Here is a 24193-nt window from a genome sequence, read left to right on the forward strand (position 1 = left end):
TGGGAGATGTAATTAATAATAATAATTTTGTTTATTTTACTTATTTATTTATATTGTATATGTGTTAACTGTAGTATAGATTGCTTCGATTCAAGAATATAAGTACATTTATATATTTATTTATTTATTTTTTATTCTTTAGTGTGTGTTTGGTTTTTTTTTGTGTGCGAATAATAGATGTGTAAGTCACAGGGGGCTGGAGCCTATCCCAGCATCACTGAGCATAAATCAGGAATACCAGTCCACCAGAGGCCACACTCACACATGCACTTAACCCCAGTCAAATGGTGCCAATTTATAATTGCCAACTAACAATTTAAAACGCATCATTGTGACATGGAAAGATAACTGGAGTACCTGGAGAAAAAACACAAAAACACAAAAAAAACAGCATATACTGTAGGAGTGGGATTTGAAACCCGAATGCTAGATCTGTCAGGTAGGAACAATAACCACTATGTCACAATGCAACTCAAGGTGTAAAAATTGCAACTCAATAATGACTTCTAACTTTGAACAATGTCACAATAGTACCTTCTTGCATCCAACAGCATCATGTATGATTATAAATTGGAAAAAATAATTTATGCAGCTAGGTGTACAGTGCAAACTGTAAGACGGTCTAGATTTCATGAAATATAATAATTAAAAATAAGGATTAATAACGTGTAAGACAATAATATTAGTCATTAAAAATAAATGTTCTCAAACATGTCTGCATGGTGAATGCCTTACACAGACCAGTTTAGGAGGGCGCCAGGGGTAGCAAAGGTTGCCCTGACTTTACCATTTCCACTCCTACCCGATGCTCAATAATATCACATGTGTTCCCTCCTGGCTCAACCTCTTACAGTCCCTAGACCATAAAAAAACATCCCAAACAGGAAGTTTGTGTCAGTCAACTATTCAATACTCCAGAAAACACAGCTATGTCGTCATCAAGAACAGCTTTTCTTAAGCCAATATAGAGGGATTACACCTTCTATTTTATTCCACTTTTTGCATTAAAATGGAAAACTTTCAATATTAAATAGAGTTCTTGGATGGGACCTCTGCCTTTCTTACATTTCTGCTTTGTTTACTGAACAGTCTATACAAAAGGCTGCACTGTTGAAGTAAGGCGAGTTAAAAATGGAATCATTTTATTCTTATCAATAAAGATGAAGCATTTCTGCTCTTGCAGTTGTTTTTGGGGTCCCTTTGTATGTAGTGCTGCAATTTGTTCTTATTTGGGAAATGTGTCAGTTTAAGACCTCTATTTGTGATGTTTTACACCATGCTTGATCTGGGAGTGGAGCAATATCAACAGCCCCATTTATCTTTAGGAGCAAAACTGAATTAGAGACCCCATTGACTGAGTCACTGCTATGAATCACTACAGCTACTTACTGGAATGTGCTGCTAAAATAGGACACAGGGCAAAATTCCCCTTTGCATGTGGGCGCTTATGACACTGAAAAGGTTCACCCCATGAGCTCTGCAATCCTGCATACAGTTCTGTGTGAAAGTGTGGGGAAGGGTTTCACTTTCATAGCGCAACAAATTGCAATCCACTGTGCTTGTGCAGTTTTTTCTGTCTCAGCAGCCTGAGCCACTCTGTAAGAATTTTATTGGAGCCGTCAGCAAGTCCCAAAAAATTCACTCTAATTCTTAAAGTTTAGTTTCTTAAGTGTTAAAGACAAGATGAACAATAATTTTAAGAGATGGTGTGCTCAAAATGTGTGACTATGAGATCAACTACTATAACTGATGAAACACAAAAATAAATCAAAATCCATTCATGCATTTTGGAATCTGTTCTATCTACTAAAAGGTTGTAATGGAAGGATTTTTCTAAAGAGAGGGGGGGATCAAGAGAGCAGATGGGCGTTGGTCGCTCAGCGCAAAAAACAGCTTCAAGAAGGAAAAGTACTGGGAATATGGCCAGAGGGTTATGCTGACTTGTTTTTCACTTGTTTTTCACTTCGAGGGGCTTCACTATTTTTGTGTGCCTTTTGGTACCAGACGCCGTCTCCGTCAGGATAAAGGGGCATGCTGACTTGTTTTTCACTTCAAGGGGCTTCACCACGCAATTCTTATTTTTGCGTGCCTCCTGGTACCAGGTGTCGTCATCATCAGGACCAAGTGCAAAACAACACCGCCCGTGGAAAGGTGTGTGTGCTGAAACTAATGACTTCTGTATACACTGCTTACACGTAAGCCGCTTTGGGCAAGGACGCTCAATTAGTATATAAGGGAAGGTTTTGCCCTCAGTTTCTTTGGAGGCTCAACCGTGGGGACAGCGCGCACCGCCCGGTAAATGAAAGGCAAAATGGGTTGTTCCTTTGACAAGACTGACAAGCGGGCCCCCTCAGTCTACTGGTCTGGGATGATGGCTCTATGTCTTTTTATATGTCTGTAAGTATTGTTTTGTTTTGTATGTCTGCATTATATGTGTTTGATTATTATAGTTGATTAAGTAAATAAAATAGAAGTATTGGACCTCTTCTCTCCGATTCTTTGCCTACTTATGTTCATATCCCTGGAACCATTTTCCCGTAACAAAACAAAGGTAACTGTGAACAACAGCTTATTCTGGCAGCACGAGGAACAAGATAGGAATCAACCTTAGATGGAACATCAATCTTTCATAGGTTATACTCACTCATAGTGGATCAATTTAGAGGCACTATTTATCTGAAATGTATGAGAAAATTACAGTTAATCAAGGACACAGACTATAAACAACAACCTTTCAAAAGTTATGCCTGTAATACCAAAAGAACAGTATCAACGGTTAAAGAGACAATTACGTTAGAGGTCAGAAAGTCACATTGACATTTCAGAACAGGTTTAAAATGACCATTTTAGATATTTCATGTCCAATTCATATAAAAATGTATAAACATACCAATAACAACAGAGAGAGAGAGAGGTAGACAACCATGATGTACTGTAGCAACCATGAAATAGCCTACTTGTCTAGTATTCGGCATGAACACATAATCACTAGGAGATGTTAGTCTTCAGTTCTGTTGATTGTTAATAAATCTACTTGTTAACACATATGGGAAACTAGTCATTTAATACCTAGTGTTCAATGATATTGGACTCTAGCATCCCATAATCCTGCAACTGAATTAGGTAAGTCACAAAATTTATGGGTGAAATTTCAAGGGGGCAGCAAAAAGTGGAGATGTCTGGTCAGTTTTGAATTTTTATGCTGGACCATAAAATCTCATGTTCAGGGATACACAAAAAGAAGAGAGAGAGAGAGAGAGAAACAAAAGCAGCAGAAGGCAGGTACAAAAAGAGGTCAGTATTTCACACACCGCTTTCTTTGTAGATAACCTGCACTCAGTGTTATGTCTAAAACATTGTAATATACTGTAGTTCACAGCACAAGAAGCTAAGCATTTGTTATTTGTAGGGTTATTTTTCCAGTTGTGTGTGCTTATTTAGTAAAAAGGCCCGACTCTGAAACATCACAGGTAGCTAGTGGTTTTTGTTTGAACAATCTTAGATTGTAGTGTCATGAAGGATATCTAATGATGTCAGATTATACAGTACGACATTAAGGTGTCATATGGAATACAGGCTACATCACTGGTCTCTACACTGCAGTAAGGAAATGAGCAATGGAAAGGTCAAGAAGAAAGTAAAGCTGGTAAACTTTCAAAAACTAAATCTGCACAGCATGTAAAGGAAGGCAATATGAGATTTTTGGAATTTAATGCTAAGGTGATTTAAAGAAAATGGGACTGAGGCCAGTTTACAGAGGACATTTAACCAAACATCCATGCCTTTGGAGAAAAATTATAAAATGACATTCACCTATATTTGAAACCCATTTTTTGTTCTCCATAATATTGGAGTGTTGTAGCTTATCCTGATTGGGGTGACAGAACAGAGTACTACACAGCCTAAAATCTGGTATGGGACATATGCTCTTCTTATGGCATTCTCCCACACACCCAACTCTGAGCGTGAAATGAACAATGGAGTGAACAGAAACTGATTCAACACTGAATTGCAGTGTCAAGAGTTCCTTTGGAGTGACTCAAGAATAAAAAAAAGTCCATGAGTAGCCAAGAGAAAATAATAAATCCAGCAACTTTGAATCAAAAGCAAATTCTCCTAGAAGAATCATTTAGAAGACACAATGTTCACTGTTGGTAGACAAAAAATGATATTGAAAGGATAGTGCAATATTATTACTGGTCTGCAGTGTACTTTATATTTTCTTTAATATTGGGCTATTTGATCATTGGATGGTCTTGTTCTTCCAGCAAAATTATAGTTTCATTCTCACCTCCCAAAATGTATTTATGCAGTGTGAATTGTAAACACTAAATTGTTCTTGTGTTCTTATGTTGGTGTGCCATACGGTTGCACAATATACTAGTAGTGGAAAAGTTCAGAAAAATCAAAATTTTAAAACAGTACAGTACCAGCATTTCTGGATTTTCTTTACTGGAAGTAAACGTCAGCTTTCCTTTCAACTGAACCCAATTTACTAGAAAAAACAAGACTACACACTTTAACACGATTAGAACTTCATGGGACCCCCGATTTACTGCTTTAACTGTCAAGAGGGAAGCACTGCATACCAAGGAGGTGAACTATTGTGCAGCAGGGAAGGGCTGGAGTAAGATGGGGGTTTTGAATTATTCTTTATTTGCCTCAGAACCATTTACCAGCACGGAGGTCCGAAAGCTTTTACCAATACCGAAGTCAAATGTTTAGTACTGATCAAGCACTAGTGTGCCCTGTGAAGAACTGGTATCACACTTCTGTTGTTGAACCTTGCCTCTAGGCTAATGATAAAGATGACAGATTCTGGATTTCTATGTCTCTAAAGCAAGGAAGAACAAGTCTGAATATAGAACAAAAATGACTACATAACATTTGCACGTAACCAATTGTCCACTCAACCATACTGAGCATTTTTTATATATCCCTAAAATTTAATATATTTTGAGTACAACTACAGACCTAAAGGCTGGTCATCTTAAGCCTATGTCAAAGTATGCTACGGTTTCAGAGATTTTCAGTTGTAGGCTTCATTTACATAATCTAACAGAGACAAAGGTAGTCGACGACTTACTGTCATGAAGCTGATCGACTAATGTGACAAATCCAACAATTTAGTACACTAGTCTGCAACTTGCTCTGATAAAATCAAACAAGGTCAGGTTCTATGTGCTGACAATCAATGAATGTTCATCCCAGAAGTACAATGTACTGTATATAGTGCAGTGACATGGAAAAATCATCATGTTTAGAACCTCACAAATAGAAGTTTGTCTGCTCATCTGTGTGATGTTTCATGTTTAACGTATCAAAACAGAATGGAAAAAAGAAAAAAAAAAAAATAGGCCAAGACTGCAGCCGAACTTACTGCATCTATTAACCCTTCATATAGCCATAACTCTGTCAGGCAGCACTGGGGCTTTGGACCTCACAAATGGAACAGGAGCTTGGCTGTCTGATGTCTCGTGTTTTACATACCATAACAGAATGGAAAAAAAGAAATAAAGGTCCAAGATTGCTACTGAACTTACAGTAGCTGTTAAACCTCTGGCAGCATGTTACTGTCAGAAAATGGGGCGAGCCCGAGTGCTCTGGAAGGTAGCCGCTTGGATGGTAAATGTGACACAAGCGCAAATTTGTCACCAGTACAAATTGATATGGTGCAGTGACGAGATCAGTAACTGCTGTAGGCAAATCTGACATTATTCACAGCAAAAAGTCACGTAATGTGATGTCAGCATTACTTTCCAAAGCATTTTTAAAATAGATTTTACCATGAAGAAACATTCAGACTACTCAGTTTCTAAAATTTCCAATAATGTTTAATGAAGCCTATAAGTTAATCATTGAAAAATACTAATTTAAATAATTTGCTTGATAGAGGAACAGTTACATCATCTTTTAATTATTTTTTCCTCCAATGTTTTTGCAGTGTTGCAATTATTTTCCTCAAAATGCCTTGAATTAAAATAATTGTTTAAGACTATAAAACTTTAGATGGGAGGCACTGCAACTGAGATTTTCTAACAGCAGAATAAGCAAAGCATTACAGGAGACAATGGAGGTGAAGTCACCCCAGCTGAATATTGCAAGCTTAAAGACATGTATACTAGGACTGTGAACTGGAATTTAGGTGCCGATTGTGCTCATCTTCAGGGATGTGTATGATCACTAACTTCAGAATAAGGTCTTGGGAGTTGCTCTGTATAACACACTAACTTATATTTATCATCTTAACATTTCTATTATTCCATTACAGGTTTGCCGGAACCAAAGTCTATCCCTGAACACCACATGGCAAGTAACTAGGTTGGTTACTAATTCATATCATGACAAATGTAATGTCGTGCTTTAGTTATTCCACTCTTCACAGGCATAAATGCACAGCATAGTATGTATATTTTTTGGAAGAATGTTAGATAATCTGCTCATGGTGACCCAGTTATCAGGGATAAGAACTAAACTAGCATCCTAGTGGTTTAACATCAAATATCTTAACCACTATGCCTCCTTTCAGGTTAAAACATGCTTTAAAAATATCTTCATCAACCAATGACATTACTTAAATAATTAAGAACAACTAGAAATAGCCTTAGAACATATTGCTGGAATTCTGGCTGAAATGTTATAGCAGCAATGACTGGGCTTCTGTGCCAGATTATATGAATCACTCCTGCACTGTAGCTACAAAGAGAGCAAGAAGAACAACGCCTCTTACTGCTCCAGAACTGTAATATTCATTCTGTTCTAAGGCAAGATTAACATTTATTTTATATTTTCCTAAAATAACTTTCAGTAGAAATAAAAAACTGCATTTTGATTCCAGTAATGTGATGGCATTATAGTTTAGAGAAACATCTAATTTGGTGAAATTACAGTGCCCTCCTTAATGTTTGGGACAAAGACACATTTCCTTCCTCTACTCTGCAGTTTAAAATTACAAATCAGAACATTTAGACATAATTAACATATACATTGCAGGCTTTAAGGGTATTTGCATATATGGTAGTCACAGCATGTAGAAAATAAAACACTTTTTCTGCATGTTTCTCCCCTTTTCAGGGAACCATAATGTTTGGGAAAATTGGTGTTTCAGGTGTTCGTGATGGCTCATATGAGACACCTACGCGTACTTCTACCATTTGGAGTCTGTAGTTGCCACTGTTCACGATGAAAACAAGAGCTGTGCCAATGAAAATCAAAAGAAGCCATTAAAAAAGGAAAACAACAATAAACAAGAAAAAAACTATAAAGGACATGAGCAAACCCTTACTATTACCTAAATTAACTGCCTGGAATACCATTAAGAAGTAAGAATGCACTGGTGAGCTCAGTAATCACAAAAAGACTGGAAGGCCAAGACAGACTTTCACTGATGATGACAGAACAATCCTCAACTTTGTAAAGAAAAAACCCCAAACGCCTGTCCAATAGAGGCAGATGTGGATGTGTCAGAGATATCCGCAGGAGACTTCATGAACAGAAATACAGAGGCCACACTGCAAGATGCAAACTGTTATCCACAAAAACAGCATGGCCAGATTACACTTTGCGAAAAAATACCTACAGACTTTTGAAAAAAGGTCTTGTGAACAGCTGAGACAAAGATTAACCAAAGAGAGTAATAGCAAAATTTTGAGATGAAAAGGAACTGCCCAAGATCCAAAGCAAACCTCCTCATGGTGGTGGGGATGTTATAGTTTGGGCATGTATAGCTGTCAGGTACTGGCACACTTCTCTTCATTGATGATGCAACTGTTCATAACAGTTGCACAATGAACTCTGAAGTGCACAGAATACAAGTTAAGTGCCCATCACTGGCCTCACCAACACCTTTTCTAGCAGCAACCCAAGTTACTAGCAAGCCAAGTTGGGGAGCAGGTACTGGTACAGTGCGTTGCCACACCCACTACACACCAAAACAACTTGGATCCCGGTTGGCAACCCCCCAGGCTGACACGCGGTCCAGTCCCACCCTCCGAAATGACCCTCTATCTGCCGCAGCCAGGTATTACGTGGGCGACCCTTTGGCCTGGTCCAGCCACTCGGGTCCCCAACAATGAGGATCTTACGAGCTGGGTCTCCCTTGGGGAAATGTGCCACATTGCCATAGTGCCATAACTGACACTCCCTCACAATCCAGGTAATGTGCCTCATTTGGAACTCCATGAGCAACCATTCATTCGACACAAATTCAAACCAACGGTATCCAAGGATTTTCCAGAGAGACACAGTACCAAAGGAGTCCAGTTTTCATCTCAGGTTACTGGATAGCATCCATGTCTCGTAACCATATAGCAAGACAGGAAGCACCAGGACTCTAAAGACTTGGACCTTCGTCATTTTGCATAGATATCAGGAGCATCACACACCCTTTTTCAGCGACCTCATGACCCTCCATGCTCTCCCAATCCGTCTACTGACTTCACAGGAAGAGTCACCAGAGACACAAAGGTCACTGCCAAGGTAAGCAAACCTCTCAACATGGTCGACACTCTGTCCGCAAACAGACACACTGCTGATGGCTGTGTCCAAGATGTCATTAAATGCCTGGATCTTGGATTTTATTCAGGATACTCGCAAGCCCACACACTCAGACTCCTTGCTCAGTCTCTTGAGCGACACGATCAGAGCCTCCATTGACTCCGTGAAGATCACAGCATCGTCAAATCAAGATCCGTGAATCTTTCTTCACCAACAGGTGCCCCACAGCTACTGGCCAGGTCCGAAAATGCTTAGCTTTATGCAACCCCCCCAGGCAGACAGGCATTCCAGTCTGACGTGGGCATCCCCTTGGCCTGGTCCAGTTGCGTGGGTCCTCAACAATGGAGATCCTGCGAGCCAGATAACCCTCAGTGAATCGCACCACATGGCAGTAGTGTCGTAGCTGATGCTCCCTCACAATGCAGATAATGTGCCTCATTCAGGACTCCATGCGCAACCGGTTAATCGACACAAAACCAGACCAGCGGTACCCAAGGACTATCCAAAGAGACACAGTACCAAAGGTGTCCAGTCTTCATCTCAGGTCACTGAATAGTGTCCATGTCTCGCAACTATATAGCAAAACAGGAAGTACCAGAACTCTAAAGACTTGGACCTTCATTCTTTTGCAAAGATATCGGGAGTGCTACTTTCCAGCAATCTCATGATCCCCCATGTTTTCCCAGTTTGTCTACTGTCTTCATTGAAGGAGTCACCACAAAGACATGAATGTCGCTGCTGAGATAAGTAAACCTCTCAACAAGGTCAACACTTTCTCCGCAAACAAACATACTGCTGTTGACTGTGCCCAAGAGGCGATTAAAGGCCTGCATCTTGGTTTTCATCCAGGACACTCGCAAGCCCAGACACTCAGACTCCTCACTCAATCTCTTAAGCGCCCCATTCGCAGCCTCCATTGACTCTGCGAACATTACAGCATAGTTGGCAAAGTCAAGATCAGAAAAGCTCTCTACACCAACAGATGCCCCACAGCCGATGGACCTATGACCCTACCCAACACCCAGTCCATGCAAGCATTGAACAGAGTAGGAGCAAGAACACACCCCCAATGAGCCCCAGAATCAACTGGAAAAAAACCAGAGGTTCTGCTTCCACTCTGCATAGCACTCACAGTACCAGTGTACAGGATAGCCATGATATCCAGCAAATTTGTGGGGATCCCATGAAATCTCAGGAGGTAATTTTAAATATTGTATTAAATGAAACAAAGGTGAAACGTATTTAGCACAAACTAATATTTTTTTCTCTCATACTACTAAGCTGATTTCCTGACAAAAATGCAAATTCACATTTAAACATGTATTAAATAGTGCATATTAATATAATGGGGGTCTGGTCTGGCTTATATATTCTATCACCACAATTTCAAGAAATTCAGCAGATTACTACTTATCTTTAATCATTACAAGCATTAAGAGAAAATCATATACTTTAGGGATAATTTAGGGATTGTGCCAAACACACCACCAAAAACTCCCAATACTAGCCTGGACATGACTTGTAATGGTTCAATCACTTGCCAAAAACCACTACAAAACCAGTAATATACTGTAAGTAATCGAAAAAGTGAAAGCACCATTAACTGCAGATAATGCAGTTGATGAAATTGAAGACATTTGCAGAATGTTAATTGTATAAGCAAATTTGCATTATTTAAAATCAATTAGTGTGTAAAAATATAGTGTGAAATATAGTTCTTTGTCTTTCTCTTTTCTTTCCAAGTATTTTTTCTGTAAAAAATGTATTATGTATTTTGTAGTGTCTTGATATTAATTATTAGTTAGAATACAGTATTATAATATTTGCACACAGTCTTTTTCCTTATTTTTGTCTAAATCATATAAAAGGCCACTACACTGGCAATATTGAGTTTACAGACTATTTACATAGTTGATTATCTCTACAGCTTCCCCTTATAAATCTACAAAAATACTGACTAAAAAATAAACTTTACCTTATGTTACCCAATTGTACCATTACAGAGCATTTAATGGTGTACCATTACAAAGCAGCTAATGATGTACACAAATATAAGTCACCATTAAGCTCTTTTAATCTAGTGCAAGATTTCAGGACAAACAAATACAAATCTGCCTTAAGAAATGATGCTTTCATTCATCTATAGAATATTTTCAATTTTTTGAAAAATAAAAATTTGACAACACTGAATCCAGCACTAATAAAAGATGCCTGTCAATATGGTTTTTAGCTTCAATGTATTAGAAAAATTATATAATCAAAAACCATAGCTTTCCGTTTTCCCATAAATATCTATTCATTCATTTAATTTGTTAAGCAATATGGGAGAGAGACAGTGCAAACCTGGGGATGACTGCTATTAACTACATTAAAATATACGCACATGGTGCTTTTTGTGTAGTCTGTTTATTTAATAAGGAAAATGCATTGCAGTTGGGTATTAAAAGGTGTAGCAGAAAACTACAATTACATACAAGATCACATATGATCCAATACATGCAAATCATTCAACATACTACATGTGCATAAAATCACCTAGCAAAACATATTTCATGTTCTAAAAGTGACACATATGCAGTTGCTGAAATATAAATATCATATGCAGCTGCCTTTGTTCATATTACTCTGATATTTGGAATTTAAGTTTTATACTAATTCTATATATGTAAATGTGTATTGTAAATAGAAGTGCTCTGTAAAGATGATTTGCTTATAGTTCAAGTTTATAAATTTAACTAAAAAATGTTTTTACAAATGAAGCAGTAGACAAATATCACCAATGAATGCTTTAAATCTATGCATTGCAAAATTTTCAAACATTTTCAGAGCAAACTTAAAACTAATGGGTCGTTGACAAGCAGCATGATAGCAAATACTGGAAAGACAGGCAGAACAAACCCTAAATAGGATGCCAGGATGCTAAAGGAAACATTCACTTGTATGCAAGTATACTCACACCAAATCAGTTTAATTCAACCAGTTACCCATACAGCATTCCTTTGGACTCTACAAGAAAACTGGAGTTTTTTTATAGCATGGATATGCATCTATTCATTCACAGCAGTATTTAAAACCAACTGTAGGATTTTAGGAACATGTAGACTATTCCAGCACCATCAGGCGCAAGGCATGAACCAAGTACTTGTTTGAGGTGCCAGTTTATCACAAGGCACACCCACATTTACTCATACATGGTCCAACTCAACAGTCAACAATAAACCTTACCTGTATGTAACTGGAATGTGAAAGGAAAACCAGACTACCGGAGAAAATTCATGCAGACACAAGGACAATAGGCAAATTCCAAACACACTGTGACCCTGCCAAAATGTAAACTTATTCTCTTGAAGTTATGAGGCAAGAGATGTATCATAGTTTTGCCTAAGTACTGATTATATGCACCTTTCTCTAATTACAAATATATTTTTTCATTTCCAAAGCGAAAGAGTATGTGATTGTAAATGTGAAACAGAAAACATTTGTAATTATAACAACCTTTTTAAGCATAGTAAAGAAAACACATCTCTCTATTATAAAAAAAAAACTTGGGAAATCTTTGGAGGGAGACGAGATGTGATCTTCAAAGAAGACAATTTCACGTCCCTCGAGAGACAGCTTAATGTCACGCGAGACAAGGCAGCGAGACAAAAGGACAGCTGCTGTACAGGCTTTTAAATGATCGTCGCATAGCGCAACAAGCAGAACACACACCTCGCCTCCGGGGGGTTGAACGAAGTGATCAAGACGTTATCATCTCGGAGAGACTCTTTGACGACACGCGAGACTAGACATTACAACCTTAGGAAGTAAAACCCATGAGACGGTGACTTTTGCACGTCATGCCCTACTTATAAGCAATTTAAAACAAATTCACGGACATCTAACCTTGCAGTTGTTTGAATGCTTTTGGCAGACACACTTCAATGTACTCCCAGCTCTTAAAACAACAACAAGCAGAGCACGCAGCTCGCCAGCAGCTGCAGCAAACAAGCAGATGATCCAACTGCATCTCCTTAGCGTGCGTTCAGCGCCCCCTCCCCCTTCACAACACGAGGGGCAGAGACGCGAAGTGGAAAAAGGACAGCTGCTGTACAGGTTTTTAAATGATTGACGAGCAGTGCAACAAGCAGAGCACGCAGCTCACCAGCAGCAAGACAGCTGCTGTTCCAACCACATCTCCTTAGTGTGCATTCAGCCCCAACCCCCCCGGCCCCTTCACAATGTGAGCAGCGTTATATGTCCCGCAAGAACGAGATTTAACCACGCCCGGGGCCACAAATAAAGGACAAATATTGTTTTTACAGAAGTTTTAAAGTAAAACTGAAAACAAAGCATGCATAACAATTCCCCTGAAAATAACAATCTTTTTAAACTGTATATCTGATAAACCAAACCCGGGGTGGGCAAGTGAAACGAACAGGGGATGGAGCCCCCTAGTGTCTAATAATTTGCTCTCCCCTTTAATACTGTCAAAAAAGTAAAACAGAATTCTAGGTGTCTCTCATCCTAAGAATAAGTCTAGCATCTGTGCTCCCCAAAATCTATTATGTTTTAAAACTAATAAAACATAATTCAATGCAATATTAAGGCAGAACTCACCAAGGAAGAGCAGGGTCACCCCCACATCAAGAATAAATCAAACAGTCCCCCAGCAATTCCCCTTTTGTAACAATTATCCTGCACTTCATATGTAAATGTCAATGCATCCCCACCTCAATTTATCTGACTAGATATAAAACAATCACATAAAATCATGATTCCTTCCTTACCCCAACCTTCAAGAGAGATGCCCCAAAAGCCATGCAAATCACATTTTTTAGTATAAGCAGCCATTTGCCAAAATGGGGAAAAGCACTTAAAATCCAAAATAAATTCCATGCTGTTTTCCTTCTAGATTTAATACAAAAGATAACTTAATGGCATCATTTGGGAAAGAGAGGTGGAACTATTTTTTACTCTCATAATGAACAAAAAAAAAAACACACACACACACACACACACACAAAACAGGCCTGGGGAAGTTTACTTGTAATGAGCCCGTGTGACTTCTGAGGAGAAAGAGATGAGAAACTGCTGACTGAACAGAGCTGTTCACTGTGGCAAGGATGATTAGGCACTGAAACTGTCTTATCTGCATCACTAAATGAGAATCTAGCCCACATTCTGAAAGCAGTTTACCTAACCTGGGCTAAAGGTATGTATCGGGAGCATGATGTTTCAGTGCTGAAAACCCCAAAGAATTATCCTCTCCTGGGTGTAGTGAGAGAAAATGTTGCTTTCGGCCATAAAGAAAACTCTGGCAAAGAAATTAATTACAAAATACATCTGTAACTGCCACCTAAAACTAACAGCATTGAAGGACCAGGGATGTCAGATAAGCAAACCATTGAACCTTCTGCAACAAACAAACTAGGCTCCATGAAGTCAGCAGCATGAGAAAAAAAAACAAAAAAAAAAAAACAAGCAAAGTAGTAATATGAAAAAGTCACATTTATCAAAAATGAGGAAGGCTTAGTAGCTCGGATCACCTGCAATGCAACGTACATGAAAGATGTTACAAGGGAAAAGCATCCCTCTGAGGGAGATTATCACTCGCCCAGCCTGCTGTGTGGAAGAGAGCAAAACTGGCCCTGATCTCCTGGAAAATTGTCACCGATAACTAAAAATCTCAGCACTGTTAACAGTTTAAAACAAATGATTATTGCCTGCTGCATCTACAAGGAGTGATTTTTGACAGAATCTGCAATCTTCGATTAGCATACAGTTTTGCTTGCTATACATAAGTGGAGTTTAGGAACTGGTTGTCACCTGTTATGTTTAATTTTTAAAGATCATTGTTAAATCTTAAAGGATTTCCTTGACAAAAGTTCATAACACTTATAAGAAACAATATTTATTGTATTTATGAGGCATGGAGGAATAGTGCTTACTGCTTCCACCTGGGTTTGATTATGAGAACAGTCATTATCTTTGTGGAACTTTTATGTTCCCTTATGTCCACATGGGTTTCTCAAAATATGTTGGCTACTCTAGTCCCATATGAGCAAGATTGTATAAATGAGTATTCTCTGTGATGGGATAATGTCCCAAAGTGTGATAATTTCCACCTTGGATCTGATGTTGGGAAGGTGGGAATAAAAATGGATGGATTTTCTTAAGTGTAGTGACCAATACAGTCTTGTGGGGAGTTGTAACCATTCCTGTACACTAGGCACAAACTAACAAAGAATGGGATGCCAGTCCACTGTGGAACACATGCACACACATGTACACACAACAGGCCAGTTTAGAGAAATCATTAATTTTGTTTTAGTTAAGATCATATTCTGTTATTACATGTGGCTTTATTTAGCATGTTCTTTGCTACTGAACCATTTTCATTGTTTAGTGCGCTTCAACAAAGGAACAGATTTGCATAGCTCACACTGTATTAGTTAAAGTGTGCTTACTTTTGATCTGAGCTACCGTAGAGTTTAGCTCAGGAAATTCTGGTCACCTTTACATTAATCAGGAACCTACTTTCCAACCTCATCTCTTTCGGTCACCAATTTGTCATCAACTGAAACTTATTTCAGTAAATGAGCAACATTAACATCCAAAAGCAGCGAACTGATGCATTTCATTACTTCACTGAGGTCTCACCAGATATACAAAGAGTTCACGTGCCGTAAGGATCCAACCGGCTGATCAGGACAAAACAGGCACACTCCTATGTTTCAACTGAAATTAACATTACATTCTGTGAAATCCCTTAACAATCAGAGGTTTCACCCTGTGAACAACTCATATAAATTAAACTTTACTAACCCCTCTCCACATCAAACATGAAAAACCACCAGGAACATTGGATAATTATTCAGTATTTCTCTGTGAGGGACAGACTGGCTGTTAAAGGCTATTCATGTCTTTTGTCCAATGCAAACCACTAAACCAGACAATTTATTACAACCATTTCAGCCTAATGCACCAACCTCTAAACTGCCTTGAGGAAATCCACACAAACAAAAGGAATAACATGCAAATTCCACACACAAATACACTGGAATAAAAACAATTAGCAGAACTTCTGGCTGACATATCAACATTTTTAGATTTGGAATTAGGCTCAGTGATTTCCACATTTTTCAATTTACATTGACCATAGTTCACTTTATCGAGGAAAACATGTAATCCAACCCTGAGCCATCCCAACATGTGCACAAGAGTCTGTGAATAAATAAATTTTAAAAAAGCCTGATAGTGGATAGGGTCCAAGACTGAGATGAGACTGTAAAACATGTCTTTTAATAAAGTTAAAACAATCATCTAGATAAATAGTTTGCAGACAAGGAAGGAAAACAAGTCTGGAAGCATCACAGCCAAGGCAGAAACCAAGACTTAGCAGGGTGCCAGCCCACGGAAGAACCCATTCACAAACAGACATGGCCATTAAATCACCATTTAATTTAATATACCATGGGGTGAAGAAGAAAAAAAGGGTATATATGAAGAAAAAAAACAAAAAACACTCAAATTCAAATTTCAAACATAGTGTAACCAAATCAGGATTTGAATCAAGGAATCTGGAACTTGAAGACAACAGTACTAAACACTATGCTATCCTAAACATGAAAAGCATAATTTAATTGCTTACTGCTTTGCATTACATTGTTTATTACACTTATTTACTTAGGTCTTTAGATATTCTTTCATTCTTAGCATATACAGTAGATGCAACAATTATTATGATGCATTTGTTCATTTTGGTCCAAATACAGCAAGCTCATTAGATGGATTGTAAGAAATAGAACCTCTACTGCGATGAACTTTAAGTTAAATAAAAAAGCCACTTCAGGACGTCTTTGCCCAGACTTTACTATATATTTTTCAAAATAAGTACAAAAGAAAAATAACTTCTTACTTAAAAATTATTTGTTTACAATTTTCAATAACAAGCACTATACTTAAAGAATTCTTTACCCAACTGATTCTTGCCATTTCAGCCTAACGTACCAATTTTCCAATTAAGGCAATTTAATATATTTATATTAAAGGTGTCATTCCCATGGGTTTAAATGTGTATTAAAATAGTGTATCTAAACAGAACAAAATAGAAGCAAAATATAGCAGACCTACATTGAGTAATGTGGTTTTAACCTCCTGTTTAATCTTTCCTTTTTGTTGTTTCTGTTACAAAAAAGAATAACAAGATAATAGCTTGGGGAGGGACAATTGTATTATTAGAATTTTTACAAAAGAGAAAATCAATACTACACACTTCATGGCACTATGTGATGAACAGAAGACACTCTTCTGAACTGTGTCAACCTTACAGCACCTGGGGAAGTGGCCATGCAGGCTGAGACCATTCAGTGAGGTGGGGGTGGCGTTAAGAAGGAGATAAACCACTTCCTCATCCTCACAACTACACTGGAAAGTAATTACAACACTGAGGGTGGGGGAGACACTGGTCTGGCAAAATAACACCTGACTGCGAATGACTGTCTATACACCAGAATGTTCTGCATAAACAAAAGAAAACCTGTGCCCGGCTGCATGTTGAGAACTCACCAAGAAGCAAAACAGGTTTTTGCAAAGTAGAACCACCATCAGTCACTGAAAAAGAGAAGTCTGGTTCCCTTATACTCTGAATCCAGCCTGCCTATATGCAGATCTATTAAAGACTTCCCACATTTAAACAAATACTCTGTGTAAAAAAGATACTACCTGTTCATTGAGGCAGCATGTATTTGGACATCCAGGGAAATCAGTAGTTGCATCCCATGAACAAGGGGGGTTTGTTGTTTCTGTCTGTTGAATTTTCCAGAAGATGCCAGTACAAGACTACAGCGATTTTAATCTGGGTGCTCCATATGGACAAATGGGGCCATCTCTCCTACAAGAAGTGAAACTAGTGCCAGGAAAGTTCTATGCCAAAAAGGCAGGCGTTGTGGCTAGGGGTCATTTGCGCAACGCTAAGTACGCAGAGAGGAGGAAGGGGCAGGGAACTTGTGGTACGCATCATGCTACTTTGTGTATTACTCAACCAGGATAACAAAGTCAGCAAAGGCAAAGCTCAGTCTAAGCACCCATCTGTTTGGACATAAGATTCTAGATAACTAATAACCTATAAAACAGGGGTGCTAACTGCTCACATATGGCCTAACTGTATGTCTAGTTTCAGATTTCTGTATGACTCATATAACTCCTTTTGAAAAAATTAATACAGACACTAAAACATATTCTGAAACAAATAAAGCAATTATGTAGATAGCAGAAACAAAAGGGTTATACTAAAACCCTATACCAAATAACCTAAATAGCTATTTACAAGCCAATTCTTCTGAATAATGGAACTTGACATTTTAAATAAATGTTCAATTCACTCATGTTATTATAACGCCAATACATTCAAAAATTAAGTATATATTTTACTCTACAAAATATTTGTTGAATTGGAAAGGATTAAATCCTAACAACCTTTTTCCTTTTTTATAATTTATTTTAACATCACCCACATAAGTATAAGTTGTTACTTGTGCCTCACTGTTAATAGCATGCTGATTAAGAATAATGATGGATAGACAGACATACAGAGTTCTTCAAAGGAGACATTTACCTAAAATGTCATCAGTCTGCCAAGAACACGATTCCAGAAGTTTCCAGTGCCCTATGACGAGAACTTTGCTTGAAGTACAAAGGAATATATTGCAATGTCCAAGACATTCATAAACAATTTACAGTACATAAAGATATGAATCATGATACATTGAACTTCAACTGAATTATTAAGAATAACTGAAGCTCAAATTAGTGTTTTTTCCCTTTGAGTACATATATCAGAATGCCCAATATACATAGAACTCACAGACTATATCATCTTACATTAATCATTTCAAAGGTTATTTACAGAATGCACGTAAAATGAAGCTCAGAATTATTAAAATGCAAAAACAGACAAAATTCTCCTGCAAATTGTATTTCTGAAAATAAATTCAGTAGAAACTAGTATAGGTAGACCGTCTCATTAAGCAGAATCCCAATGAACAGTTTTTCATACTGAATGACTTTCTGCATTCAATGTAGGCATATATCCAATTGATAGAATTCAGAATGAACGGAATATATGGATTTCACTTTGAATAACTGCGCACATGCAGACTCAATTAATCTGATTTCACAATGAATAACATATAAATATATCTGACAATAAATAACACTTCACTACAGAAACTATGGATCAAGTCTTATTCAGTTAAATTTATAAAGTTGACTTGACTAAACTTTCATGGATGACAAACAGAATAGCATGCATTATCAATAAAAAACTGACTGAATACCTCGTTCTTCTATCACTTGTCATAAAGCTCCTAGAAGTGAATAGCTTAGTATAGAAAATAAGCATAGAGAGTAACAGACTAAGTATCTTACTGCATATTAATTTTTTGAGTCAACAATATTTAACAGACTTCACACTGAATTGCATTAGACTTTGAACAACTTGGTAGTTGGGCACAAATATCAGACTTTATTTTAGTATATGTTGATATCAGATTAGGTTCCATTTGCAGTAGCAAAATATTGAACATTCTCAAGTCTGCTTAATACATTTCAGGATTGGGTGGTTTATGGAGGTAGTACATAATATTGTAGCATTAAGCACAGAAGCCAACAATGGACAGGGTTACAGCTAATTACATATATTAACCAGGCCTGACACTAAAAACACTTTGAGACCTAAGAAGAAGTTAAAGTTTATTGCCAAACGTTTAATTTTTGGCGTGAAAGTGAATAGATTAAAATGAAACACACATACTTTATGTGAGTAACAGACTGAAAAAAAACGTCACATATGCAGGTTTTATTACCATTTCACACACTTTGGACTAAAGAACAAATTGCAGAAGAAAACCTTGTACCATATAATTTCCAGTACACACATTCAACGGATTAAATTTCACTTAGTGGTGTTAGACAGAACGATTAATTCTGATGAAAAAAAAAAAAATGTCATACTGAAAAATAACTACCAAAAGCACACCTGTTAAACATTATGACTTGTCACATAATTCCTGAAAGTCAACTGACCCCTCACAAACAGTCCAGGAATCATAACATAGCTCAAGGAAAGGACAAAAATCGACCTAACACTCAAGCAGTGCTGATATATATTTCTTTGTGCCTTTTTTGTGATGTTGTATTATTGTCAACTGTTCTGAGGAGAAAATTAAGCAAGACTTTCATTGTACTATTTATATATGACCATCAATTTCAACTTGATGCAATGTTTTACACACATTTTAGCATGTCAACATCAAATTCTAATAGTTTATCAGAAATAGTATAATGTATTTTAATACCACATGCTAAGAAATACAACCAGTGACCAACTAATAATAAAAAAATTCTTTGTGGATTTCTGCAAAACTGCTAAAGAGTACCATAAGGAGGGACTCTCCTTTTTTGGAAAAAGTATTACACCACAAAGTAGTTAGGTTTTGAATAAGGATGGGTCATAACAAGTATTGTGACATTTATAATGCAGAATATAGTTGCTATTATATATATATCTCTATTATAATAAAAAAAATCTTAGGATGAGACGAGACGGAGACTTTTACCATGAGATTCTTTCAAGTCACGCCATAGTTACAACTATTTTCAAACAAGACCATGGTCATCAGCTGCATTCTGGCACTTAACCTGGACAGACACCAATCCATTAAAGGGCTTACTTATGAACACACACACACACACACACACTTACGAAGATTCAGTTTAAAATCACCCATTCATCTAAATGTGGCAGCGAGAAACGATGAAGTCAAACAGATTGACACGAAAATTGTCAATCAGTTACACAGTAAATTGATTAAATGCGTATCAATAGACTATGCTTAAGCAGTTGGTGGAGATTGTGCGGAAGATGAAAACATCAATTTACAATATCCCTTATCTTCAAGCGTTAACACCATCCGGTCTTCCACCGACCAAATTACTGTTGAAAGAAGGATGTATCATAATGTTATTGCGTAATTAATGTATGAGTGATGGACTATGCAATGGAACAAAAAAATTGGTTGACCAATTCTAACATGTAAACTATTAACAGGCGACAAGAAAGGTAATGTAGTACATATTCTGCAAATAACATTAGACACAAAAGGAGATCTTGATATGTCATTCGTATTAAAACATTTACAGTTTCCTGTGAGAATAGCTTTTGTTATGACAATTAACAAATCACAGGGATAAACGTTCGAAAAAGTTGGTTTATTATTAGAGAGAAGAAACGATATTCAGTCACAGGCAGTTATACGTTGCATTGTCAAAATGTAAATCCAAACATGGAATCAAAATTCAATGCAATCTTGAAGAAAAGTTAATTCCAAATATTGGTTTAACTGAACTTTCAAAGTAAAAGTGAAAATAATGCATATGTAACAATTCCCATGAAAATGACAATTTTTTTAAATTGTATATCCGATTATTTATATATATATATATATATATGTCAATCATTAACTGTAAATACAGAATGCCTCACATTGCCCAACAAGAAGTAAATTAAAGGATTTAGAGGTTAACTTCAACACAACATTCCAAGCCAACATGCAATACAAAGAAACAATTAAAAATACAAATAAAATGTTCAGATGCATTATACAAACAATAAAATATATATCGAGGGACATTACAATGAAACTCTGTAATGCAATACCAAGACTACCTATAGAGTACCTTAAGCACTTTATTGACAACACATTAAATTAAATGATGTGCAAAGAACAGGTTCCAAGTAAATCTCCTAAATGAAAGGGCATGTCCTACTTTGATTGGTATCAGGAAATTAAATCTCTTAAATCATTAATAAAGGGAAAGGGGGAGAGGGAGACAAAGGGTGCAATGTAGGAACCTAATGCAAATTTTTACAATTTCAAACAGTATTTAAAATAAAATAATAATAATAATAATATATAAAAATTATTTCTGTTAAATAGTAAATCAAAATACTCCGAAGACAAGGTAATTAATTTATATAGAAAGCACTTCTCAACATAACAGGTCTTTGGAACATAGTTGTATAATAATTTTTGTTTTTGATTAGATACTGGGCAATCCTAGCTTTTAGTAAACCAAATTATCCAACCTAACGTTTGTTACTTTTTAAATTAAATATTGGGCTCACTGTATTTCACCATACTTAGAGGGGTCTGGACATCAAGAATGGACAATGGTTAATACATAGGAAATGATTTCTCATTCATAATTGATACACAGTATAGTGTGCAACTAAGGAGCAACAGAAACTCAAAGCAAACACTTCGCAGGTCTTGGAAGATACCAGCAGCCAACTCCCAGTGGCAGTGCCCAGAAGCTGCCACCAGCTTGTTTACCTGCTTGCATCCATGGCAGCAGTGAGCTGATCAAAGAGCAAAAACAGCAACACTTAGATTCTGCGCACCCTCATAGTCAGGTGTTCAGTTAGCACATTCAATAATACATCCAAAGTATCTTACTGTGATATTAGAAATCTTACCTGGTTTGCCCTTTCTTACTTAGCAATATAACAATTGAAAATCAAGAGAAGTATACATCAGTTAAGTCAGTTTTGGGACAGAGCTTAAACATTAAAAATAGTCAAAAAATACTTCATAGAAATATGGGCGCTCTTGTAATGTAGTATGACAGTATGACACAGACAATGTTGTACCCTTGAAGAAACAGTCAGAATTGAATTAAAAACAATAACAGAGTATTTGGCTCCAACACACACAAACAGTGGTATGAAAGATAAGCACTATGCCTCTAATCTATAGATGATCTTTGATCTACTTCACAGTACAAGGTGGGTTACAAAAGAAAGGAAAGGTGGTGCCCTGCTGCTAAAGGCGGATAAGAAAGAATATCATCAAGAACATCCTTGAAAGAAAGACCTGAGTGGCTCACTGAGTGAATGTATATAAAGCTTTTCTTTATCCACTTTCCAGGTATACTTTATAACATGGCGCTGACACGTCCAATCAGTTTTGTACTAACATAAATTAATTTGTGATGTCATATGCAAAATATTCAAATATTTTTCAGTTAACTGAAATTGACTATCGGGACACCCACTAAGTCCACTTGGAATGCTGTCTTTTGGGCTTTGTTTTATGGACAGATCTAAAGGTCAATCTTTCTTTCTCAGTCCTTAAAAGGTGCACCGACTTGTCTTGCAGTTACATTCTCCAGTCAAATGATCTAGGAACTAGTTGTGTAAAAGAAACCTCAAGGAGTTGCATGATGTGAGGAACGTTGACTGGTGTATTAAGTTTAAAATTACGAAATGCCTTGCATATATACATTTAAAACAATGTGAGTGTATATTTTTATTTGACATGTGTATGCAGAAATGTGTATGGTACATGCGAGTATGTACTTTAAAATCATAATAAAACTCCGGAGATAGATAGATAGATACATAGATAAGCTGGACGAAATGTACCACATGCTCAAAGTCTTTATTTATTTAGATGCTAACCACAGTGCCCTTCTCTTATCTAATCGATGCCCTCTGTGACAGCTCCGGCTCCTCAACAACTGTGGATATCCTTTACGCTGTACATAAACAACTTTTCTGACAGGTTCTTAAATATAACTATAAAATGTAAGGATGTGATCAAAAATAGTATGTAGGAAACAGAGATACAAAAGAACAAAAATGTGGAGCATAATAACTAAATACGATTAGTTGCAATTAGAGCGCGCCCATGACGCGATCAGATTTGGTGATTCGTATAGAAGAATTAGAGCAATTAAGCAGCCTTTAAAGACACCATTCAATCCCGGTTGCTTGCCCGCGGCAGCACGACGTTGTACGATGAGTTGCTTACCTATTCGCCGGCGTCCTGAGAATTTCACCTGCGCAGCCCCGGCTCTGCTACCTGTGGCGAGGCACTTCCTGGAACCCGTCAACCGAAATAATCCAGATTTCAGGACCTGACTGTCGACAGCAGGGGTTCCAATCCCATTCGAGACACACCGGCACACCGGTGGCCAACACTCAAGTATTATTTTTAAAATAACCGTAAAATAAGCAGTTCTTCTGATCACACTTTGTATGCCGACCTATAAGTCGGTACAAAGTATCACTTCTTGTTTTATTTTATTTTTTTTTCTTCTACTTCAACTTCAGAAACATTTAATAATTATTATAATAAAACTATCCAGCTCCTCCTTAACATACAACCAGGAAGCGAGTGTCCTACTTATTCCAGACTGCTGATTGGTAGAACGCATCCGACTGGAGTCCACGTCTGCATGATCATTGGCCTGTCCCGCTGTCAAATATGTTTTTTTCTTAGGGTTTGCAACAGGTTCCACCGGGATACCCCACCCTTGGGAGAACGGGGGGTGGGGGGGAGTATTGAGATTTATGGATTACACGCCCTTTAAGGGTGGTTTCGATTTTCGGATACACCTGTTCTTCTAGCGTTACTGATTGAATATATATTTTTCAGAATACTTGCTACTTGTAACCCACAGAGGAATTTAAAAATACAACCCCATTCCTTCCCTCCCAGACCTTATTATGTTTTACATGCCACTGAAAAACGGGTAGGAATGTTTTAAAAGTCTTCCTCGGCAGTTATGTTTTCCCTCCTTCCCTTCTACAGACCCGCCTACATAGGTGAAAGGGAGGGATCTGGCTAGCTGCGCACCTGTTTGGCTTAAA

General features: G+C 37.3%; 1 protein-coding gene across 2 annotated transcripts in view; it reads right to left on the reverse strand.

The window, feature by feature from the left end:
• LOC120535380 (zinc finger and BTB domain-containing protein 7B-like) overlaps positions 1–23848 on the reverse strand; it is a 78326-nt gene extending 54478 nt beyond the window's left edge. The window contains exon 1 of one of the 2 annotated variants that reach the window (XM_039763202.1): positions 23352–23848. Coding sequence is in view for 1 of the 2 variants with exons in the window: in XM_039763186.1 (XP_039619120.1) it covers positions 17203–17255 (53 nt within the window). In the remaining variant the exon portion in view is untranslated. Of the gene's footprint in view, positions 1–17202; positions 17402–23351 lie in introns of those variants that run through there. The other variant, XM_039763186.1, reaches the window with a different exon arrangement.
• Positions 23849–24193: the final 345 nt, after the last annotated feature.

This window comes from Polypterus senegalus, chromosome 1 (assembly GCF_016835505.1).
Source record: "Polypterus senegalus isolate Bchr_013 chromosome 1, ASM1683550v1, whole genome shotgun sequence".
NCBI classification, from domain to species: domain Eukaryota; kingdom Metazoa; phylum Chordata; class Cladistia; order Polypteriformes; family Polypteridae; genus Polypterus; species Polypterus senegalus.